This window comes from Lampris incognitus, chromosome 9 (assembly GCF_029633865.1).
Source record: "Lampris incognitus isolate fLamInc1 chromosome 9, fLamInc1.hap2, whole genome shotgun sequence".
NCBI lineage: Eukaryota > Metazoa > Chordata > Actinopteri > Lampriformes > Lampridae > Lampris > Lampris incognitus.
In genome coordinates this window covers 48958641-48982098 of record NC_079219.1, presented here as the reverse complement: position 1 = coordinate 48982098, position 23458 = coordinate 48958641, and the positions used below count along the sequence as shown (strand labels likewise).

General features: G+C 47.2%; 2 protein-coding genes across 2 annotated transcripts in view; both read right to left on the bottom strand.

Moving 5' to 3' along the window:
* The window catches only part of paqr6 (progestin and adipoQ receptor family member VI), a 59993-nt gene extending 43220 nt beyond the window's left edge, over positions 1–16773 (bottom strand). The window contains exon 1 of the mRNA XM_056285790.1: positions 16665–16773. Coding sequence (XP_056141765.1) covers positions 16665–16695 — 31 coding nt within the window. The 5' untranslated portion in view covers positions 16696–16773. The remainder of the gene's footprint in view (positions 1–16664) is intronic.
* A 3099-nt stretch (positions 16774–19872) lies between these two features.
* The window catches only part of smg5 (SMG5 nonsense mediated mRNA decay factor), a 29919-nt gene continuing 26333 nt past the window's right edge, over positions 19873–23458 (bottom strand). The window contains exon 22 of the mRNA XM_056285969.1: positions 19873–21289. Coding sequence (XP_056141944.1) covers positions 21206–21289 — 84 coding nt within the window. The 3' untranslated portion in view covers positions 19873–21205. The remainder of the gene's footprint in view (positions 21290–23458) is intronic.

Here is a 23458-nt window from a genome sequence, read left to right as displayed (position 1 = left end):
AAAGCAACCCTTAAGTCCTTTCTGACACCAACATCATCAACAACATTGTCACTCCTGCACCTCCTGTATGCCCGTCTTTTCAAACAATGGTTGCATTAACTTCTCTCTTTCTTTGTGGATATGTAGATTAAAGATCCTAGAGCTAGCATCATCCCCTCTTCTACTCTCTGCTTATCCAAATCGGCCATCAATTTTGGACTGTTTCTCTCCCATTTCTCTGCAAGACCTCGTTGATCTAGTGGGAAGTATGAAACTTTCCTCATGCCCTGTAGACATTTTACCGACGTCCCTGCTTAAAAATGTACTTGGGGTCCATCAGTCCATGCCTGGTCTCTATTATAAATAGCTCCCTGCAATCTGGTCGTGTCCTAGCTTATTTCTAACATGAAGTTGTTCAGCCTCTTTGGAGAAAAAAAAACTACCCTTGATCCATCCCTTCCCAAAAACTATAGGCCTATATCTAAGCTGCCTTTTCTTGCAAAGATTTTAGAGAAAGTTGTTGCCAAACAGCTCACTGCTGATATAACGGCACACGCCATTTTAGATTAATTCCAATCTGGCTTCCGTCAGAAGCAGTCCACAGAAACGGCTGTTCTCACAGTCTCCACTGACATAATGATGTCTTCTGACGTGGATGAATGCACTGTTTTGGTGCTGCTGGATCTTAGCACAGCCTTTGATACTGTAGAGCACAACATCCTGACTGAAAGGCTTAGGCAGTGGGTGGGTGTCTCCGGGAGCGCCCTGGACTGGCTCTTCCATCTCTCGGATAGGAGGGTTTTTTCTGTGTCGCTTGGTCCCTACATGTCTGAAACTGCTGCTCTTTCCTGTGGTGTGCCTCAGGGTTCTGTATTGGGCCCTATATTATTTGCTTCATATATGCTTCCTTTAGGTCATATTTTGAGTACATTTAAAAGTATCTCATAGCACCGTTCAATGTTTATATTCAGCTTTACGTCTCTTTTAAACCTAATAAGACTGACAAACTCTCTTTTGCACAATGGTCTGATTGCCATTAAGGGCTGGATGGCCAACAACTTTTTACAGCCTAATGCAGCTAAGACTGAGGTCCTTATCATTGCTTTAGATAATATATCGTCCAAGGTTGCTTAGTGTATTGGGTCCCTTTCTTCAGCTGTTCAGACTAATCTTAGAAATCTTGGTGCTATTTTTGATCAGGCCATGTACTTCGATCAACATATTAAATTGCTGACCTGTACATGTTACATTTAAGAAACACAGCCAAACTCGGGTCTGTTGTATTACAACCTGAGCTAGAAATTATCATTAATGCTTTTATATCATCCCGGCTAGACTACTGCAATTCCCCTTTTCACCTGCCTCAGCAAGTCATCCCTGGACCTTCTACAAATGGTCCAGAATACTGCTGCAAGGCTGTTGACCAGGTCCAGCAGGATGACTCACATTACACCTATTTTATCTTCTTTACATTTGCTTCCAATCAACCCAGCCACTGAGGATGCACAAGCCAGTGCATCCTTAGTGCCGGTCCCAAGCCCGGACAAATGGGGAGGGTTGCGTCAGGAAGGGAATCCGGCGTAAAATCTTTGCCAAATCAAATATGCGGATCATAAATAAGACTTACATACCGGATCGGTCGAGGCCCGGGTTACCAACGACCGCCACCGGTACTGTTAACCAGCAGGGTGTCGGTGGAAACTATGCTACTGTTGGGCGAAGGAGAAGGAGAGGGGGAAAGCATGTCCAGAGGCAGCTAGAGAGGAGGAAGGGTAGGCATGTGGAGGTGAGAGTCGGAACTTTGAATGTTGGCACTATGACTGGTAAAGGGAGAGAGCTGGCTGACATGATGGAAAGAAGAAAGGTAGGCATACTGTGTGTGCAAGAGACCAGGTGGAAGGGGAGTAAGGCCAGGAGTATCGGAGGTTGGGTTCAAACTCTTCTACCATGGTGTGAATGGGAGGAGTAATGGGGTAGGGGTGATTCTGAAGGAAGAGTGTGTCAAGAGCGTGCTGGAGGTGAAGAGAGTGTCAGACAGAGTAATGAGTATGAAGCTGGAAATTGAAGGTTTATTGCTGAATGTTATCAGCGCATATGCCCCGCAAGTTAGGTGTGAGATGGATGAAAAAGAAGAATTCTGGAGTGAGTTGGACGACATGGTGGAGAGGGTACCCAAGGAGGAGAGAGTGGTGATTGGAGCGGACTTCAATGGACATGTTGGTGAAGGGAACAGAGGTGATGAGGAGGTGATGGGAAGGTATGGAGTCAAGAAGAGAAATGTGGAAGGACAGATGGTGGTCCATTTTGCGAAAAGGACGGAAATGGCTGTGGTGAATACATATTTCAAGAAGAGGGAGGAACACAGGGTGACATACAAGAGTGGAGGAAAGTGCACACAGGTGGACTATATCTTATGTAGAAGGCGCGATCTAAAAGGGATTGGAGACTGCAAGGTGGTGACAGGGGAGAACGTAGCTAGGCAGCATCGGATGGTGGTCTGTAGGATGACTTTGGAGACCAAGATGAGGAAGCGAGTGAAGACACAGCCGAAGATCAAATGGTGGAAGTTGAAGAAGGAAGACTGTTGTGTGGAGTTCAGGCAGGAGTTAAGACAGGCACTGGGTGGTAGTGAAGAGTTGCCAGATGGCTGGACAACCACTGCAGAAATAGTGAGGTACACAGCTAGGAAGGTACTTGGTGTGTCATCAGGACAGAGGAAGGAAGACAAGGAGACTTGGTGGTGGAATGAGGAAGTGCAGCAAATTATACAGAGGAAAAGGTTGGCAAAGAAGAAGTGGGATAGTAAGAGAGATGAAGAAAGTAGACAGGAGTACAAGGAGATGCAGCGTAAAGCAAAGAGAGAGGTGGCAAAGGCAAAGGAAAAGGCGTATGGTGAGTTGTATGACAGATTAGACACTAAGGAAGGAGAAAAGGACTTGTACCGATTGGCTAGACAGAGGGACCAAGCTGCAAAGGATGTGCAGCAAGTTAGGAAGATCAAGGATAGAGATGGAAATGTGCTGACAAGCGAGGAGAGTGTGCTAAGAAGGTGGAAGGAATACTTTGAGGGGTTGCTGAATGAAGAAAATGAGAGAGAGAGAAGGTTGGATGATGTAGGGATAGTGAATCAGGAAGTTCAGCGGATTAGCAAGGAGGAAGTGAAGGCAGCTATGAAGAGGATGAAGAGTGGAAAGGCAGTTGGTCCTGATGACATACCTGTGGAGGCATGGAGATGTTTAGGAGAGATGGCAGTGGAGTTTTTAACTAGATTGTTTAACACAATCCTGGAAAGTGAGAGGATGCCTGAGGAGTGGAGAAGAAGCATACTGGTACCGATTTTCAAGAACAAGGGCGATGTGCAGAACTGTAACAACTACAGAGGTATAAAGTTGATCAGCCACAGCATGAAGATTTGGGAAAGAGTAATAGAAGCTAGGTTAAGAGGAGAGGTGATGATCAGCGAGCAGCAGTATGGGTTCATGCCACGAAAGAGCACCACAGATGCGATGTTTGCTTTGAGAATGTTGATTGAGAAGTATAGAGAAGGCCAGAAAGCGTTGCATTGTGTCTTTGTAGATTTAGAGAAAGCTTATGACAGAGTGCCGAGAGAGGAGGTGTGGTATTGTATGAGGAAGTCAGGAGTTGCAGAGAAGTATGTAGGAGTGGTGCAGGATGCGTATGAGGGAAGTGTGACAATGGTGAGGTGTGCGGTTGGAATGACAGATGGGTTCAAGGTGGAGGTGGGATTACATCAAGGATCGGCTCCGAGCCCTTTCTTGTTTGCAATGGTGATGGACAGGTTGACGGACAAGGTCAGGCAGGAGTCTCCATGGACGATGATGTTCGCGGATGACATTGTGATCTGTAGCGAGAGTAGGGTGCAGGTTGAGGAGAGCCTGGAGAGGTGGAGGTATGCACTGGAGAGAAGAGGAATGAAAGTCAGTAGGAACAAGACGGAATACCTATGCGTGAATGAGAGAGAGGACAGTGGAATGGTGAGGATGCAAGGAGTGGAGGTGACAAAGGCATTTGAGTTTAAATACTTGGGGTCAACTGTCCAAAGTAACGGGGAGTGCAGTAGAGAGGTGAAAAAGAGAGTGCAGGCAGGGTGGAGTGGGTGGAGAAGAGTGTCAGGAGTGATTTGCGACAGAAGGGTACCAGCAACAGTTAAAGGGAAAGTTTACAAGATGGTTGTGAGACCAGCTATGTTATATGGTTTGGAGACAGTGGCACTGACGAAAAGACAGGAGGCAGAGCTGGAGGTGGCAGAGTTGAAAATGCTAAGATTTTCACTGGGAGTAACGAAGAAGGACAGAATTAGGAGTGATTATATTAGAGGGACCGCTCAGGTTGGACAGTTTGGAGACAAAGCAAGAGAGGCAAGATTGAGATGGCTTGGACATGTGTGGGAGGAGAGATGCTGAGTATATTGGGAGAAGGATGCTAAATATGGAGCTGCCAGGGAAGAGGAGAAGAGGAAAGCCAAAGAGGAGGTTTATGGATGTGGTGAGGGAAGACATGCAGGTGGCTGGTGTGACAGAGGAAGACGCAGAAGACAGGAAGAAATGGAAACGGATGATCCGCTGTGGCGACCCCTAACGGGAGCAGCCGAAAGTAGTAGTAGTAGACATTTGCTTCCAATCAAGTTTAGGATTCATTTTAAGGTTCTTCTTTTCACATATAGAGCGCTGCATGGTCAGGCACCCGTGTACATCTGCAACCTGCTCCATCCCTATATCACCAGTAGGTCACTTAGGTCTTCTGACCAGAGCTTAGTGGGTGTCCCTCACTCTGGTTTGAAAATAAAAGGTGATTGTGCCTTTGAAGTTGTGGCACCTACACTTTGGAATGCTCTACCTTTAGACGTATGATCTATGGTCTCTGCTGATGCCTTTAAAAAGCAGCTGAAGACCGATTTATTCAAACTGGCCTTTGTCTCACCTCGTGCGGTCTAGTGTTTGTAATTTTGTGTGTTTTAAGGGATTTTTTACTGCTGTTCCATGTTCTCATTTTTAACAATTTTACTCTTGTAAAGTACATTGCTCTTCGAAAGGTGCTATTGTGGCGGACACCAGGGGCTGTGCCTCTCACCCAGCAGGACTGTGAGCTGGGGGCGTGGTTTACGTTCCCGGGCTGGCCGGTGCAGGGTTGTTCCTGCCGCCGTTTAATTGATGCTGTGTCTTTCGCCACTGTTCCGTGCGAGACAGGGGGAGGCGGGCCGTTAACACACGCTAACTTTTTAGCATTAGGGGATGTTTTTCAGCGTTTGCTGGCGGATTTTCCATCGGTGACTACACCTGCCTTTTCCACCGCGGTTACTAAACACGGGGTAGAACATTTCATTCCCACGATGGGACCGCCAGTTTTTGCGCGCGCGCGGCGCCTCTGCGCGGTAAAATTGGCTACAGCTAAGGAGGAGTTCGCCATCATGGAGCGTCTGGGTATAGTGAGGCGTTCCAACTGCCCGTGGGCCTCGCCGCTTCACATGGTGCCCAAGGCGGATGGGTCGTGGCGGCCTTGCGGCGATTTTCGCCGCCTGAACAACGTCACCGCCAATGACCGCTATCCCATCCCACACATACAGGACTTTTCCATACGCCTAGCAGGTACCACTATTTTCTCTAAGGTGGACCTGGTGCGCGGCTATCATCAGGTTCCCGTGCGCGCAGAGGACGTGCCCAAGACCACAGTGATCACCCCGTTTGGGCTTTTTGAGTTCATGCGCATGCCTTTTGGCTTGAAGGGGGCAGCGCAAACCTTTCAGAGGCTGATGGACTCGGTGTTGCGTGACCTTGCTTTCGTGTTTGTTTATCTCGACGACATATTAGTGGCCAGTCCGTCAGCTGAAGAGCACCTGGCGCACCTGAAACAAGTTTTCCGTCGTCAGTCACCGTCAGTTTGGACTGCCGGTGATTGACTTCTTGGGTTACCGCATTTCGCCGCAAGGCGCGGTGCAAGGTGCAAGCGGTGGCGGAATTTCCCCGCCCAGTCTCTGTTAAGGCATTGCAGGAATTCTTGGGCATGGTGAATTTCTATAACCGTTTCCTCCCTCGCGCTGCCCACCTCCTTCAGCCACTTTACGAAGCCCTGCGGCTTAAGAAGGCTAACGACCCTGTCGACTGGACTCCCGAACAGGTCCAGGCCTTTGACGGAGCCAAGTGTGCCCTGGCTAACGCTGCCCTCCTCGCCCATCCCACACCCACGGCGTCCATAGCTTTAACAACCGATGCGTCTGACATAGCCGTGGGGGCTGTGGTTGAACAGCGTGTGGCGAATGCGTGGCAGCCACTCGCATTTTTTAGCCGCAAACTGCGGGGTAGCGAGCGCAAGTACAGCGTTTTTGACCGGGAGTTGCTGGCTCTGCACCTTGCAACCCGGCATTTCCGCTTCCCGCTGGAGGGTCGCCCATTCACGGCTTATGTGGATCATAAGCCGCTGACTTTTGCCATGTCCAAGGTGACTGAGCCGTGGTCTGCTCGTCAACATCGCCACCTAGCGGCGATTTCCGATTTCACAACGGACATTCAGCATGTGGCCGGGAAGTCCAACCCTGTTGCTGATTGTCTGTCGCGTGTGCTTGTGTGTCCTGTGCACCTCGATGTGGATTTCTCCGCTATGGCTGCCGACCAGCCCAGCGACCCGGACGTCCTTGCCCTTAGGTCGACGCGTACCGGTCTCAAGCTAGAGGACGCTGTGATGCAGGAAGGCAGTCCTGCCCTCCTCTGCGATGTCTCCACCGGCCGTCCCCGCCCCGTTGTTCCAGTGGCCTGGCGCCGTCGAGTTTTCGATTCGATTTACTCCCTCTCGCACCCTGGAGTTCGGGCGTCGGTGAAGTTGGTCGGTTCCAAGTTCGTCTGGCCTGGCCTCCGCAAGGACGTCAAGGGGTGGGCAGCTGCATGTGTGGCGTGCCAGCGCGCTAAGGTCCACCAGCACACTAAATCGCCCCTCGAACCGTTTCCGATCCCGGCCAGACGTTTCGACCACGTGCATGTGGACCTGGTGGGCCCTCTACCTTCTTCACAGGGTTTTACGCACCTGCTCACAATGGTAGATCGGACCACCAGGTGGCCAGAGGCTGTCCCTCTATCCTCCACAACATCCTCGGATGTTGCACGCGCTTTTCTTTCGTCCTGGGTCGCCCGTTTCGGCACTCCGTCAGATATCACCTCAGACAGGGGCCCCCAGTTCGTGTCAGAGCTCTGGTCGGCACTTGCGCGATCCTTGGGTGTGCAGGTACACCGCACTACCGCGTATCACCCTCAGGCTAACGGGTTGTGTGAACGTTTTCACCGGTCGCTCAAGGCAGCGCTGCGCGCTGCGCTCTCTGATAGTAACTGGGTGGATCGTTTACCTTGGGTTATGCTCGGGTTGCGTTCGGCTCCTAAGGAGGACCTCGACGCGTCACACGCTGAGCTGGTGCTTGGTCAGCCGCTCCGCGTCCCTGGGGAATTTTTGCCTGGGAGTTCCGCTCCTCGACCCCGTCCGGCCGTTTATCCTTTTTTGTCCGACAGCACTCCGGTTCCAGGCCCCGTTCACCACTGTTTTCCGCGGTCGTTCGTGCCTGCGGAGCTCATGTCGGCTCGTTTTGTTTTTGTACGGCATGATGCTCACCGCTCGCCCCTCCAACCCCCATACGATGGCCCATTTCGGGTTCTTGAGACGGGTCCTAAGGGTTTTGTACTAGATATGGGTGGGCGTAGGGAGCGTGTCACGCTTGATAGGCTTAAACCGGCGCACAGAGTGGCAGGCAAAGTTGTGTTTCCGGCCCAGGTTCCCCGTCGGGGTCGTCCTCCTTCCAGGACCCCGGCAGTGTCTTCACGGGTTCAGCGTTCTGCTTCTCAGCCGGCTTTGGACTGTGTTTCACCTACTGTTTCGGCTGAGGGACGGCGCAGCCGTTATGGCAGGCTGCTTAAGCCTCCAGTGAGACACTAATTTTCTTTCCAGGAGTCCCTTCTGGGTGTTCGGGGGGGGGGGGGGGGGCTGTGTGGCGGACACTAGGGGCTATGCCTCTCACCCAGCAGGACTGTGAGCTGGGGGCGTGGTTTACGTTCCCGGGCTGGCCGGTGCAGGGTTGTTCCTGCTGCAGTTGGTTTTTGGAGTTGAGGAATAAACATCAAACTCGCCTTGGTCTCCTGTGGTTTTCCTCATTCCTGCCACACTATAATATTACTTACTACATACTTGCTTTAAGTGTTTTACAGAATAAATGGAAAGCAAAGGTTGTTTTTTTTTTTTGCTGATCTAAAAAATGATCCAGTCCATGACTCAAAACTGTGATATGATCCAAACTGGAGTTTTGTGATCTGCTGCACCCCTAGTATTTTTTCACATTCATCCCTCGGGGGATTAAACAAGCCTTTTAGGAGGTGGGGTTATTGCTTAACATTTTTAGTGTCCTGTTAATGTTACTGTCTACTGCTTATGTGGGTACTGTCTTTGTCGTTTGTTTCTGCTGTTGGACGGTGACGGATGAACACTGTAATTTCCATAACTTATGGTTGAATAAAGTGAACCTTGAGGGTTCCAAGAGTAAATACATTAGATGCATATTCTTTTCCTTTTCCACATATAATGAGTATGCCAAGTTTGCACACAATGTAAAATGTCAAAACTTTTTTCATACTTGAGATATTGGGCTGTACAAATAAAATTGACTTGACTTGGTACTGTACTCCCTTATCTTATTTTGTATCCACCTCTTCATACGTGTCGGCTACCATTTCTAACCACTGGTTTATATATGGACAGTTATTGTAGTTTAATTTTGCATGTGTGAGGGAATTCATATTTGATGTTTGCTTACTTTTAATTTTTCACCATGACCTTGCATTGCTTAGATGGATGCTTGAAGTCCATGTGTACTAGAACAAAGATAGTCTTATAAAGTGTCTTCTCCAGGTGCACAAATAAGGGCCCATTGTTGATTGTTGACTGTATGGGAGACACACTGAGTGTAGCAAGTCTGTACACTGTAAATTGGAGAAATGGCCTTGGTGGATGAGAGCTGGAAGACATGAGATAAGGAGGGGAAGAACAGACAACTGTCCTATAAGAGAGACTGTACTGTATTGATCGGGGCACATTCAGGCACCTGGGCTTGGATGCGTCCGTTCATGAACATATATTAAAATCATGTGACAATACTGTAAGAGAGTTTTGTCTCGTTCCTCATTTCTATCAGCATGGAATTCAATAACTGCCACGACAGCATGGCATTTTTGATCCACATATGTTACACCTTGCCAAGTGAATTTTGGAAAGAAAAAAAACGGTTTGAAGCTCATCAGAAGGCCATGGCTCAGTGGCAGCTAGTGGCTACCGTAAAGACCACGTGACATCATCACATCATTGCAAATAAAAACCCACTATACTCAAGAGATTACATTATATTCTAAATAGATTTTGCCAGCCGTATAAACACTTATGAGAAATGAAATAATATCCCACATAGTGTCTTATGTCTGTCATAAATAGTGATTTGGTGTAAATCTCCAGATTCATTTTACATTACTGCGCTTCAAGCAGCTGCTGGCAAAATCAGAGTTGGAGCTTTTTCTACTGTTACATCCTCTGTGGTGTCGCTGAAGTCAAATCGTCTTTCAGCGACTCGGAGCAATAGATAACATGCATTGCGTGGTCCAAGATTGTTGTGAATTTCAGAAAAGAAAAAAAAGAGAACACCAGAGCTAAACACATTTTGACCATTTTCCAAAACACAAACACTTGGCCACTTGCTGTTCAATACCCCAACTACATACAGAGATACGAGATATAGTTTAAGTGAACACCTTGCGAGAAGTGACTAAAAACCACACAATAAACCTGGTTCTGGTCGTACTGCCATTCCCTGGTCAACCAAACGCACCAGTTCTGATGTTGCTGCAGCGAGCTCATCATCCGCTCTCCCACCACGTGTAAAGATGGATGAGGGCTAATATCCTGACACATTAGAGCCAAAATTATGTCTGCCCAACACAGGATAAAAAAGAAAAATACATGCAATATCAAATGCATGTTTTCTTTCTGTAGGAGAATGTAACGTTTTTATCAATACAAGTTTTTTATTTCGGTACAACTGTGCTCCTCTGTGCTGTATCATTGCGTAACTTTTAATTACTTTAGAGTAATAAAGTGATTTCAGCTAAAGACATAAACCAACAGTTAGTGTTAAACAAATGTCAAATCAATGCGGAACTTCAAGTCTCACCGAGTGCTTTTCCACATGTTTTAACAGGGATGGCAGGGTTAAGTTAGATATGGAGGTAAGCTAATTTTGTCCAAGAGTCTTGTGCTCACGGGGTTTGTTAAAGATTGGCCCCATCTCAAGTAATGGCGACAATTCAAGATTTCACCAACACGGTCCTTTAACCAGTAGCATACTGTGGGGTTTCAGTCGGGGCCTTCCGTAATGAACTGCACCCCCCCTCCACACACACACACACACGGGTGCCGATACAGTCAACACAGCCACATACAAAATACACTATCACGCACAATACGCATGACTGGATCAACACCAACAAGACAGCTGATCTTCACCAGCCACAACGCACACCACTGTGAACACCAGCAGATACAATAAAATAAAAATCAATAAAATTGACTTGACTCTATTGCAGGGTCACCATCAGATCTTCCTTTATGTCACTAAGCAACCAGATTGCACAGGCACACCACATGGCACAAAAACAACTAGAAGCATGCACTCAGTAGAGTGCAGATCTCTGCCGGGCGGATCTCCCCTGCATGCGCCGGTGCTCAGATTTGCCATCAAACAACCCTTTTTGTGTCTACCGGGAGAGAACGGGCCCTTATTAAAAGACTTCAGATGTGTTTAACCATTGTGTGGTTTTCATGATATACAGTGCATCCGGAAAGTATTCACACCCCTTCACTTTCCCCACATTTTGTTATGTTACAGCCTTATTCCAAAATGGATTAAATTCCTTTTTTTTCTCATCAATCTACACACAATACCCCATAATGACAAAGTGAAAAAGGTTTTGTAGAAATTTTTGCAAATCTATTAAAAATAAAAAACTGAAATATTGCATGTACATGGTAAGTATTCACACCCTTTGCTATGACACTCAAAATTGAGCTCAGGTTCATCCCATTTCTACATCTTGATTGGAGTCCACCCGTAGTAAATTCAATGGATTGGACATGATTTGGAAAGGCACACACCTGTCTATATAAGTTCCCACTGTTAACAGTGCATGTCAGAGCAGAAACCAAGCCATGAAGTCAAAGGAATTGTCTGTGGACCTCCGAGACAGGATTGTATCGAGGCACAGATCTGGGGAAGGGTACGAAAAAAATTCTACAGCTTTGAAGGTCCCGAAGAGCACAGTGGTCTCCATTATTCGCAAATGGAAGAAGTTTGGATCCACCAGGACTCTTCCTAGAGCTGGCCGCCCAGCCGAACTGAGCAATTGGGGGAGAAGGGCCTTGGTCAGGGAGGTGACCAAGAATCTGATGGTCACTCTGACAGAACTCTAGCATTCCTCTGTGGAGATGGGAGAACCTTCCAGAAGGACAACCATCTCTGCAGCACTCCACCAATCAGGCCTTTATGGTAGAGTGGCCAGACAGAAGCCTCTGCTCAGTAAAAGGCACATGACAGCCCGCTTGGAGTTTGCCAGAAAGCACCTAAAGGACTCTCAGACCATGAGAAAAAAGATTCTCTGGTCTGATGAAACCAAGATTGAACTCTTTGGCCCGAATGCCAAACGTCACGTCTGGAGGAAACCAGGCACCTCTCATCACCTTGAAAAAACCATCCCTACAGTGAAGCATGGTGGTGGCAGCTTCATGCTGTGGGGATGTTTTTCAGTGGCAGGGACTAGGAGACTAGTCAGGATCGAGGGAAAGATAAATGGAGCAAAGTACAGAGAGATCCTTGATGAAAACCTGCTCCAGAGCGCTCAGGACCTCAGACTGGGGTGAAGGTGTACCTTTCAACACGACAACGACCCTAAGCACACAGCCAAGACAACAAAAACGGCTTTGGGACAAGTCTGAATGTCTTTGAGTGGCCCAGCCAGAGCCCTGACTTGAACCCCATTGAATATCTCTGGAAAGACCTGAAAATAGATGTGCAGCGACGCTCCCCATCTAACCTTACAGAGTTCGAGAGGATCTGCAGAGAAGAATGAGAGAAATACCCCAAATATAGGTGTGCCAAGCTTGTAGCTTCATACCCAAGAAGACTTGAGGCTGTAATCGCTGCCAAGGGTGCCTCAACCAAGTACTGAGTAAAGGGTGTGAATACTTACTATGTACATGCAATATTTCAGTTTTTATTTTTAACAAATTCGCAAAAATTTCAGCAAAACCTTTTTTGCTTTGTCATTATGGGGTATTGTATGTAGATTGATTAGGAAAAAAAGGAATTTAATCCATTTTAGAATAAGGCTGTAACATAACAAAATGTGGGGAAAGTGAAGGGGTGTGAATACTTTCCGGATGCACTGTACAATGAATGTAGGCGAATTACTTTCAGTCATTCTAAAGCAATATAAAAATGGTAAGAAAACACAGTTCAGCCATGGGAAGTTCTGCTGTAGCTGCTGTAGCTATGGTTTCCAGCGGTGACTGATGGATCCTACTCTGGAAACTGTATTTCTATAGGTGGGGCGAGGTGAGTAAAGTGAATTACTTCTGGTTCCCCCAGTTCTCCTGTGCTGCCATCAGCAGAGAATTATTTCCCGATTTGAGAAATACGATCGACGTCTCGTTGACTTTCAGCGCTCATACGTGAAAACATAATGGGCACTGTCATAATGTCCGATCCCAACCTCTTTTGATAAACACATTAAAGAAATTACCAAGACGGCCTTTTTTCCCACTTACGTAACATAGCTAAAATCCGGTCTTTTCTGTCCATGGCTGTCGCAGAGACTCTAATACATGCATTTGTTTCATGCAGACGTGATTCTGCATCCATTTCAGGTCTGCCACATGCTAGTACTAAAAGTCTTCAGATGGTTCAGGATGCTGCTGCTAGAATCCTAACTGAATCTAGGAAATTTGACCATATTACACTAATTCTTGCCTCCCTTCATTGGCTTCCTATCCATGTTAGATCAGAATACAAGGTTCTTCTGCTGACTTATAAAATCCTAAATGGGCTTGCCCCATCTTACCTGTCTGATCTCCTTAAACCTTGCATGCCATCTCGAGCTCTTCACTCTCAAAATACAGGGCTCCTGTGTGTACCCAAAGTTAAAAACAAGTCAGCTGGTGGCAGGGCCTTTTCCTATCGCGCTCCGTTCTTGTGGAATAACCTGCCTGCTGCCATCAGAGTCTGTCGAGTCTTTAAATCCAAACTTAAAACTCATCTTTTTGCCTTAGCCTACAATTAGTTGCCTTTAAGTTTAGTGCCTCACAACCTGTACTGGATGGCGGGTTGGTTTCTGTCTCAATGAATTTACCAACCACTGTTCTGCCAACGAGATTATAGCGTATAGATTATAATTAATTGATTATGACTAATGCAAATGGTTCTCTTCTCTCACATGTCTTTTCTCTCTCTGAATGATGTCTTCTCCTTTCTCTTTTTCTGTGTGTGAATGGTGTCATGCGAGTCTCTGTTGTGTGCACGTGCAGTTGGTCCTCCTCCCAGGTCTCTGTGGTGGTGATGGTGGTCGCCACTCGGGCGCTGCCTGGCATTCTCCTCATCACATTTTCTTTTTATACATCTTATAAACATATATATATATATATATATATATATATATATATATTTATTTATTTATTTTACATGATGCTGGTCGCATGGCTTGGGTCTTGGACTGTTCTGGTGGCGTCTGGACACTGCTTGGCATCCTCCTCATCATATTCTTCATGAATGTTATCAGTCCATTATACTTCTGTCATCATCTTTCAATGTTGTATTCTGTAAATTGTGTAAACACAAACATCCATTGCACGCTGTCCGTCTTGGGTGAGAGATCCCTCCTCTGTTGCGCTCCCTGAGGTTTCTTCCTATTTTTTCTCCCTGTTAAAGGGTTTTTTAGGGAGTTGTTCCTTATCCGATGAGAGGGTCTAAGGACAGGATGTTGTGTTGCTGTTAAGCCCACTGAGGCAAATTTGTAATATTGGGCTATACAAATACAATTGACTTGACTGTCGCTGCCCGGGCTAAATCAACTGTGCGCATGCGTGCAGTGACAGAGCAGCGTTGGTCGAGCGAGCTAGAGAGTGAATGAAGAGAGGGAGCGGCGATAGCGAGAACAAATGTTTTTTTACACCGCAACCACGACAGGTTCTTGATCATAGTCATAACTGTGCATACAATGTTTTAGGCCGATAGGTCCAATAGTTTGGGAGATTAGCTGCAGACAGACACACACGCGACCAAACGCATAATCCCCTCCAGGCTACTGACCGAGATAAAAAACAGGTTTCCACAGTTGCTGTAGTGCTCACCAGTCACTCGCACAATTTCAACAAATTGGATGAAGTATAGCCACAATGTTATCAATGCACCTCCTTCAAGTCAATAAAAAAAATTGCAAACCAACCTCACTTGAGAGACTCGTGGAAGCCTTCTCTCGCAAAATTCCTCCAGTAATTTAGTCCATTTGGGAGAACGTGTAAAAATAAATAAATAATGCAGACAGTCCTACCAGATTCGTAAAAAAATAGAAGCACTAAGTAGACCGGCAACAAGATCGTCAGTAGCTGTGAATGCGGTGGCTACCGCACTTAGTTTGCTCCCAACCCGCCAAAGGTCCAAGCTCAAAGTTGATAAGACACCGGGGCTGGCACCGACACGTCACAGAGCCTGGGGCGTTCTGTCAATACATAGCAAGTTTTGATTGGCCGATGAAAAGGCGACTCCAAGTTGTACTCGGTTTGCAGCCTCGGGCATCAAGAAAAGGCGAGCAATACCACCAATGCTGGTCCACGGAGCCGCGACGCGTTTCGATGACGCGAGGAATCCCTGCTCAGCCTCCGCAGAGAACAAGTCATTCAGACACACTTCAACTTAACTATGAAAACCAAATTATGATTTTCTTTGACGGGGGGGATTTCCCCCCCTTTTTCTCCCCAATTGTACTTGGCCAATTACCCCACTCTTCCGAGCCGTCCCGGTTGCTGCTCCAACCCCTCTACCGATCCGGGGAGAGGTGCAGACTACCACATCACTCCTCCGATACATGTGGAGTCGCCAGCCGCTTCTTTTCACCTGACAGTGAGGAGTTTCACCAGGGAGACGTAGCGTGTGGGAGGATCATGCTATTCCCCCCAGTTCCCCCTCCCTCATGAACAGGCGCCCCGACCGACCAGAGGAGGCGCTAGTGCAGCGACCAAGACACATACCCACATCCGGCTTCCTACCCGCAGACACGGCCAATTGTGTCAGTAGGGACGCCCGATCAAGCCGGAGGTAACACGGGGATTCGCACCGCTTAACCCGTGATGGTAGGCAACGGAATAGACCACTACGCTACCCGGACGCCCATGACTGTGATTCTGACAGGGCGGGCATAGAAGGCCCTGACAGCCACGCGCTGACTTTAACTAAGGGAAAAGTTAAGAGTCAGTATTGATGAACCCTGAATGTGACGCGTGTTGTGTAAATGGATGAATACGTCTAATCCAAGGAGGACTGAAACCAGTTCAGATTTAAATCCAATTCTCTGAACTAGTTTAACCCTAAAACCCTGTCCTAGCTGGACGCTAGTGTCGCGACTACCGCGTCGCATCGGACGCTCTCTGTCCACACCGAAACCGTCGTGTAAACAAACCACGTACCCATCAGCCGTGCGCTCGAGATCAGACCGGAGACGTGTAGAGTCCAGGAACCACCTTTTAAAACACGACCGACAGGAAGTGAATAGAAACTGGACTTCCGACAAAAGTTCAGCTCAAAATGGCGCAAGGCGTCGCCCTAGGCAGCGCTGCGTCGCTCGCGGACAGTTGGGATATTCCAGTAGAAACTAAAGCAGGACGTCCAGGTAGCGGAGTGGTCTATTCCGTTGCCTACCAACACGGGATCGCTGGGTCGAATCCCCGTGTTTACCTCCGGCTTGGTCGGGCGTCCCTACTGACACAATTGGCCGTGTCTGCGGGCAGGTAGTCGGATGTGGGTATCCGTCCTGGTCGCTGCACTAGCGCCTCCTCTGGTCGGTCGGAGTGCCGCCCGGATCGGCAGAGAGGGGTGGAGCAGCGACCGGTACGGCTCAAAAAAAGAAAGAAAGAAAAAGAAAGAGCGGGGTAATTGGCCAGATGCAGTTGGGGAGAAAAATATTAAATAAAGCAAAATCAACGTGTTTTGTCGCTTATGCTGCCTCGCGTCGCATTCAATTAGTGTAACGCTCAACTTGGGCGGGGCTCGACTAAGGCGTAGGCTCTGGGTGGATGCGACGCGGAAGGATAAATCAAGCTTAACAAAAAAATGTGGTTTCTTCATCCCTCATATAGGTCCGTCTACACACACACACACACACACACACACACACACACACACACACCTCTGCCCGTTCTTCTCCTTCCTACACCAGCATTCTTGAGTCAACATTTTAAACACTAAGACAACCCCTCCTTTAAAACCTCTCTTGCCCCCCGCACAAACATGCTGGCTCTTACTCGGTTCTGTATGAACGACAGGAAATATCATACCAAACAATTCTGGATACAAGAACACGGGAACAAGACACAAAAGCAGAACTTACGCACAGTTCCTCCTGGGAAAAAATGCGGCATATCCAGAAGATGCAAAATGCAAGTGTGTCGAGATAACAATAAATAAATGGATAAATAAATAAAATAATAAAAAGGACGGTTCCTAAACTATCATGGAAAACTGAGGGGAAAACAGGCGTGTGTTGAAGTCATGCAGCTGCTCCACTTCTGCGTCGACACGGGACAATCCGACCACCTGATAGAAAGCAAAAACTACCGTCACGTGGAAGTCGTTCTCATGATGACTTGATTGGACTCGTCCCTGTGTCCTCTTTCTGCTTGTCCGCCGTATAGGACTCGAAATTATCCAACAGAAAAAAAAACAGGCGCTAAAGAGCAGACGATGACAGCATCATTTCAACACACCAGCGATAAGTCTGTCGAGTCAACCAGCAATTTAGAACCAGCCGGTCCGGTTCTGACGCGCTCGGCGTCTTCCTGTCGCCCCCGCCCGTGTCAACTTACCGCTGGTGTCCGACATGCGAAGGAAGATGAAGAATCTCCTCCCTCCTGAATATGGAAAACAAAAAGGACGAAACCGCCAGTGCTCGCTCGGAAAACCTCCTGTCTGGTCTAGCTTTGTATTTTGGTTTTATGCGCGTGCTCCTCTCCGCTCTCGTGGGCTTTCTGCGAGTATGCGTCCCGGAATCTCTGGAGGAACCAGTAGGAAACTCCTCTGCGCTCACGTGGACTACTCCATCCACAATAACAAGAGCCATGTGTGTGAGTGCGCGCGCAACACCTCTTGTTTCACCAACAGTAACGAAGGACGCATGTATGTGCACACACCATCCAAGCCGCGTTTGACCAGCGACAACGGAGACCTTGTTGAGTCTGGACGCGGCACGCAGCGCTTCCCTCGCCACGCCGGACACGGCTACGGTTACAGCTCGCGCTTCTTGCGCACCAGCGGAGCGACGCGTGTCTGGACTCACAACGCAACATCGCAACCCCACGCGTTTCCCCAGCCCACACAGTGTGGACGGGTTGTCTTCATTAAGTTTCTCTCTCTCGAACATGTCGTCCACAACACACGTCCTAGACGTGGATACCAACACCGGAGAGCCAGTTATGTGACGGAGGTTACATAACTGTCCATTCAACATATACTGAATGTAGCCTGTGTCCACGTGTGACAAAAACAGTGTCTCTGTTAAATGTCGTCATTTAGTCGTTCATGTGTGCCAAACGTGCAAAAACATCCAGCTGGCACGTTTTGCCGAAGGAAAGGAGGGATGATGAGTAGAAAAGGGGGCGGAGGAGGATGAAAAGAAACGGGAAAAAATTCTTAGAAAGGCTTTCGGTGACCTATTGGTTAATAGTGTGTGTGTGTGTGGGGGGGGGGGGCGGAGTGGAGCCAAACCTTTCAGCTAGATGTCGACGGGCTCATTTGCATCTGGAAATGAAGAGACAACTGCAGACGTGATGTGCAATAAATCAATTAGAAAAACACCATTTCCGTGTCAGATCCGCGGTGGAGCGCCGTACTCGTCTGGCGTTGGGCCAGTTCCCCCTGCAGACTGACGGTTCTTCCCCCCTTCAGCGAATCGCAGCTCCGAACTCATAAACAGACTAAGTGGAAATCCCTCCCTCAGGCCTGACTGTCTGCATTCATTGGATGTGGAAAAGAAAAGAAACTTTGTTGTTTTTCATCAGGAGACAAGGGAGCTCTCCCATCATTAACATAACAGGCAAACTGACGAAATTCAGCCATTCAGGGAAATGTTGCATATTTGAAAGCCCATGATATTCCACTCAGATAAGAAATACATCCAACTGGGTTTTTTTTAACTAAATCATGAGTGAAAATCAGTGTTATATATCTTATGCAGCTGCACCATTATCATTTGGCAACACATCAACAGTTGCAGTATTTTGGGGCAACATGTTGCAATGATCCCATACTACTGACCTTTATCTTCCATACAGCCTTACTGTATCTACTACCTTTCACTTTATTCTTCCTTTTTTCCCCACATGCAGTTATTTTTTTTGTATATATTTTTCACAGCTTCATTTTATATTCTCTATATTTCTTTGCTATTCAATTGTTTTTTGTTTTATACTGTACTTTTTCACTGTGCTTTTGATTTGTGCCAGGCTGCTGGAACAATGCACCCCCCCCCAAAAAAAGTATAACTGTATCTGTGTTCCCTTTCTCTGTTCCATCTACACAAAAGTCAGACTAGTCAGAGGTTACTTACGCATAAAGTCAAAGCAGGTAGGACACTTCCCCACAGCTAGCAGTGACCCTCTCATGGACATCCCCATTAACAGAAGATTAGAAAATCATATAGGAGGAATACACAGCTTTATTGGCTTCCATCCTCTGTCGGCCTCCTCCGCCGTCCACACAGAAGTCCCCACAGTCCACCAAAGAGGACCAGGGTCCGGGTTTCCCAGGCCGGACCCCACTGAAAGTGGGCCAGCGTTGAGTCCAAAGTCTTGTGTCGGGATGGCCCGGCTGGCGCTGACAGAGGATTGGTTCTTCTCTGTGCTGAGTCAGTGGTGGGCATGGGGCCCAAAGCACAGAGAGGGCCACAAGAGGCAACAGAGAAACAAAGAGCACACAGAGACCTAGTTTGAGAGGAGCCACATTCAGCTGGAAAGGTTTTGTACAAGGGCCGAGGGTAAAGCACTGATGTAGGTCAGCTAAACTACCGACAGGATTTAAATTCTTGCGATCAATACATTTTTACATGTACATTTTCTCATTTGGCACTTTCTTTTAAGTCCACATTGACTTTAAAGAGTCTGCTCATAGCAGATCAATTCATGTCAACCTGCAGACAGCAAAGCACTAAATAGAGACAAATGCTTTAAATGCCCAATCAATGATAGTGATGTGAATAATAGGGAATTACAAATTAGCTGGGCAATGTCACAAATCATTTTAACGATCTTGGTTTGAGAACGTCTATGAGTAAGGTAGGCCTAAAAAAATTAAAGTGTTTAAGTCTTTCTTGAATTAAGCTTACCAGCAGCCCTTTCTGAAGACAGGAGTTTAAACCACCATTTTGGACCCAATAAAAGAAAAGTCTGGACATAGAGCTCAGCCCTTTTGAAAGGGGAAAAAATATTAAACTTCTAGAGGTAAAATGACAATATATTTTTACAGCCACATATGCTATTCCACCAACCTACACCGTACCGCCGTAATAAAGAAACATCTTCAATTATTTTATTTTTTTTATTGTTCAATGCGTGGCCACACACATATATCTTGTATTTCTCTGCACTGTGCATGATGGGACAGTCACTATGGAAATGGTGATGGGAGATGGGATGTAATTCTGGAGTTTTCAGGGGTCCAAACCCAAACCACCTCACCACCCCCCGGGTATGTTGTCTGACCCCTTTCTCCGGATACGAATCACCGCCTCCAAATGACACCTTGACGAGTTAAAATCAAGATAATTTTTTTTCCTTACTTTCTGAGAATGGAAGGACTATTTTAGTGAACAATACACGACAACAATCCCTCTTCCTTCTCATAAACATTCTTGTGTATTTCAGTCGGCGATAGTTTTACAAAAAGCAAAATAAAGTAACTTACATCATTTGGGTAGAAAAATAAAATCCAAATTATAAGCAGACACAGGGCACCACCCGCCATTTTGTTTCTTTCTAGTTTTCCTCATACAAAGAGAACACAATACATTAGTCACTGGTCACAAAAGTACACCGCAAATAGAGGGGGGGAAAAAAATTAGCCACATAGGAAAGAAACCCATTCAGGGGAAGTGGACGTCCCTTTGTCCTCAACCCCTTCTAGAAACCTACCGGCTCCCAGACACTGGCTCAGCTCTGAGGTGGGAAAGCTTGGCTAGCCTAAGTGTCACGAGACCACTGGATGTCTTTTCTCTCTCTTTTTTTTCTTCAAAAAAAAAGGTTTTTCATACACACCCCTGCCGGAGTCTTGCCATCTTGTGCCCTGTTCTTAAACTCAGACCAAGGGGAGGAGGAGGAGGAGGAGGAAGGAGAAGGAGATCGGAATCCCAAACACTGCTCTAAATATCTATATGGATTTATCCGAGCATGAATGAGTTGTGTGTGTGTATGTATGTGTGTGTGTGTGTGTGTGTGTGTGTGTGTGAGAGTTTGTGTGTGCGTGCTGTTTCTCTCGACGCGTACGCTTGTTTGCTAACATATACAGTATATGCCTGGTTAGGGTGTGAACCAGGGGCACTTCAAAAGTTGCTCAATGTCCCCCTCCACCATCTGCCCGCCCCAACCTCTAGGGGTCGTTCTTGATGTGTAAGTGTGGGGTTGAGAGGTGGGAGGTCTGCAGTTTCTTAGAGCCCTGTTTCGCCCATAACTCTTTGCCTCGTTTTTCCTCCACTCTTGTCACTTTTCAAGCCCTCTTTTTAGCCTTTAACTCTTTTCCTTCATTCCTTCCTTTTCTTTTGAGTTGATTTTGCCGTGGAGACGCAGATACACACAGAGCAAAAGAGTGGGAGAGAGAGAGAGGGAGCGAGTGTGAGTGATCGATCAGCTTTCCGCCGTGCCGACCTTCGCACCCCCGGATCTCTCAGCCAATTTCTTTCCACTGCCGGTAGAACTCCACGATGTTCTTCAGCTCCATGCCCGCCACGCTGGCCGCCTGGATGGCTGACTGTTGAAAACAATAAATACAAGGCAGTTAAGACCAAGTAAGACCTTTCTTTCTATGTGACAGAAACACTGACATACTGCTCTCTCTCTGAAGAAAGCAGCTTTAAAATGAATGCTGCCTGAACATTTGAGAAATGTCAGTCATTCAATCATGTATTCATTCATCATCAGCCACTTCTCCGGGGTCGGGTCGCGGTGGCAGCAAGCTAAGTAGGACATTCCAGATGTCCCTCTCCCCAACAATGCCCCCCAGCTCCTCCTGGGAGATCCCAAGGCGTTCCCAGGCCAGATTAGACATGTAGTCCCTCCAGTGAGTTCTGGGTCTACCCCAGAGTCTCCTCCCAGTTGGACGTGCCCGGAAAACCTCCAAAGGAAGGCACCCAGGAGGCATCCTAATCAGATGCCCAAACCACCTCAACTGGCTCCTTTTGATGTGAAGGAGCAGCAGCTCTACTCTGAGCTCCTTCTGGATGTCCAAGCTCCTCACCCTATGTCTAAGGCTGAGCCCAGACACCCTATGGAGGAAACTCATTTCAGCCGCTTGTATCTGCGAACTCACCCTTTCAGTTACTAGCCAAAGCTCATGACCATAGGTGAGGGTTGGAACAAAGACTGACAGGTAAATTGAGAGCTTTGCCTTCTGGCTCAGCTCCCTCCTCTATCACAATGGTCTGGTACAACGTCCGCATTACTGCTGATGCTGCACCAAGCCGCCTGTCAATCTCCTGCTCCATCCTACCCTCACTCGTCAACAAGACCCCGCGATACCTGAACTCCTTCATTTGAGGCAACAACTCATCCCCAACCCGGAGGGAGCAATCCACCATTTTCCGGTAGAGAACCATGACCTCAGACTTGGAGGTGCTGACTCTCATCGCAGCCATTTCACACTCAACTTCAAACCGCCCAAGTGTGCGCTGGAGGTCGTGTTCTGATGACGCCAACAAAACCACATCATCTGCAAAGAGCATAGATGCAATCCTGAGGTTCTCAAAACAGTCACACTCCTCACCTTGGCTGCGCCTTGAGATCCTGTCCATGAATATCACAAACAGAATCGGAGACAAGGGACAACCTTGGCGGAGAACACCCACTGAAAACATGTTTGACTCTGTGCCAAGAATGCGGACACAGCTCTCAGTTTGGTTATACAAGGACCGGATGTCTTGTAGCAACTGCCCCGGTACCCCATACTCTGGCAGGACCCCCCACAGAGTGCCCTGGGGTACATGGTCTAAAGCTTTCTCCAAGTCCACAAAACACATGTTGATTGGCTGATCCAACTCCCATGCCTCCCCAGCAATTCCGCAAGGGTAAAAAGTTGGTCCATTGTTCCACGGCTAGGATGGAATCTGCATTGTTCTTCCTGGATCCGAGGTTCAACAATAGGTCGGAGCCCCCTTTTCAGCACCCTAGAGTAGACTTTCCCAAGGAGGCTGAGCAATGTGATGCCCCAACAATTACAGAACACCCTCCGGTCAGTCATATAAGTTGAAATAAACAGGGATACACACTATCAATATACAGTAGTGCTTGAAAGTTTGTGAACCCAGTAGAATATTCTATATTTCTGCATAAATATGACCTAAAACATCGTCAGATTTTCACACAAGTCCTAAAAGTACATAAAGAGAACCCAGTTAAACAAATGAGACAAAAATATGATCCTCGGTCATTTATTTATTGAGGAAAATGATCCAATATTACATATCTGTGAGTGGCAAAAGTATATGATTAGCAGTTAATTTGAAGGTGAATTAGAGTCAGGTGTTTTCAATCAATGGGATGACAATCAGGTGTGAGTGGGCGCCCTGTTTTATTTAAAGAACAGGGATCTATCAAAGTCTGATCTTCACAACATGTTTGTGGAAGTGTATCGTGGCAAGAACAAAGGAGATTTCTGAGGACCTCAGAAAAGCGTTGTTGATGCTCATGAGGCTGGAAAAGGTTACAAAACCATCTCTAAAGAGTTTGGACTTCACCAATCCACAGTCAGACAGATTGTGTAAAAATGGAGGAAATTCAAGACCATTGTTACCCTCCCCAGGAGTGGTCGACCATCAAAGATCACTCCAAGAGCAAGGTGTGTAATAGTCAGCCAGGTCACAAAGGAACCCAGGGTAACTTCTAAGCAACTAAAGGCCTCTCTCACGTTGGCTAATGTTAATGT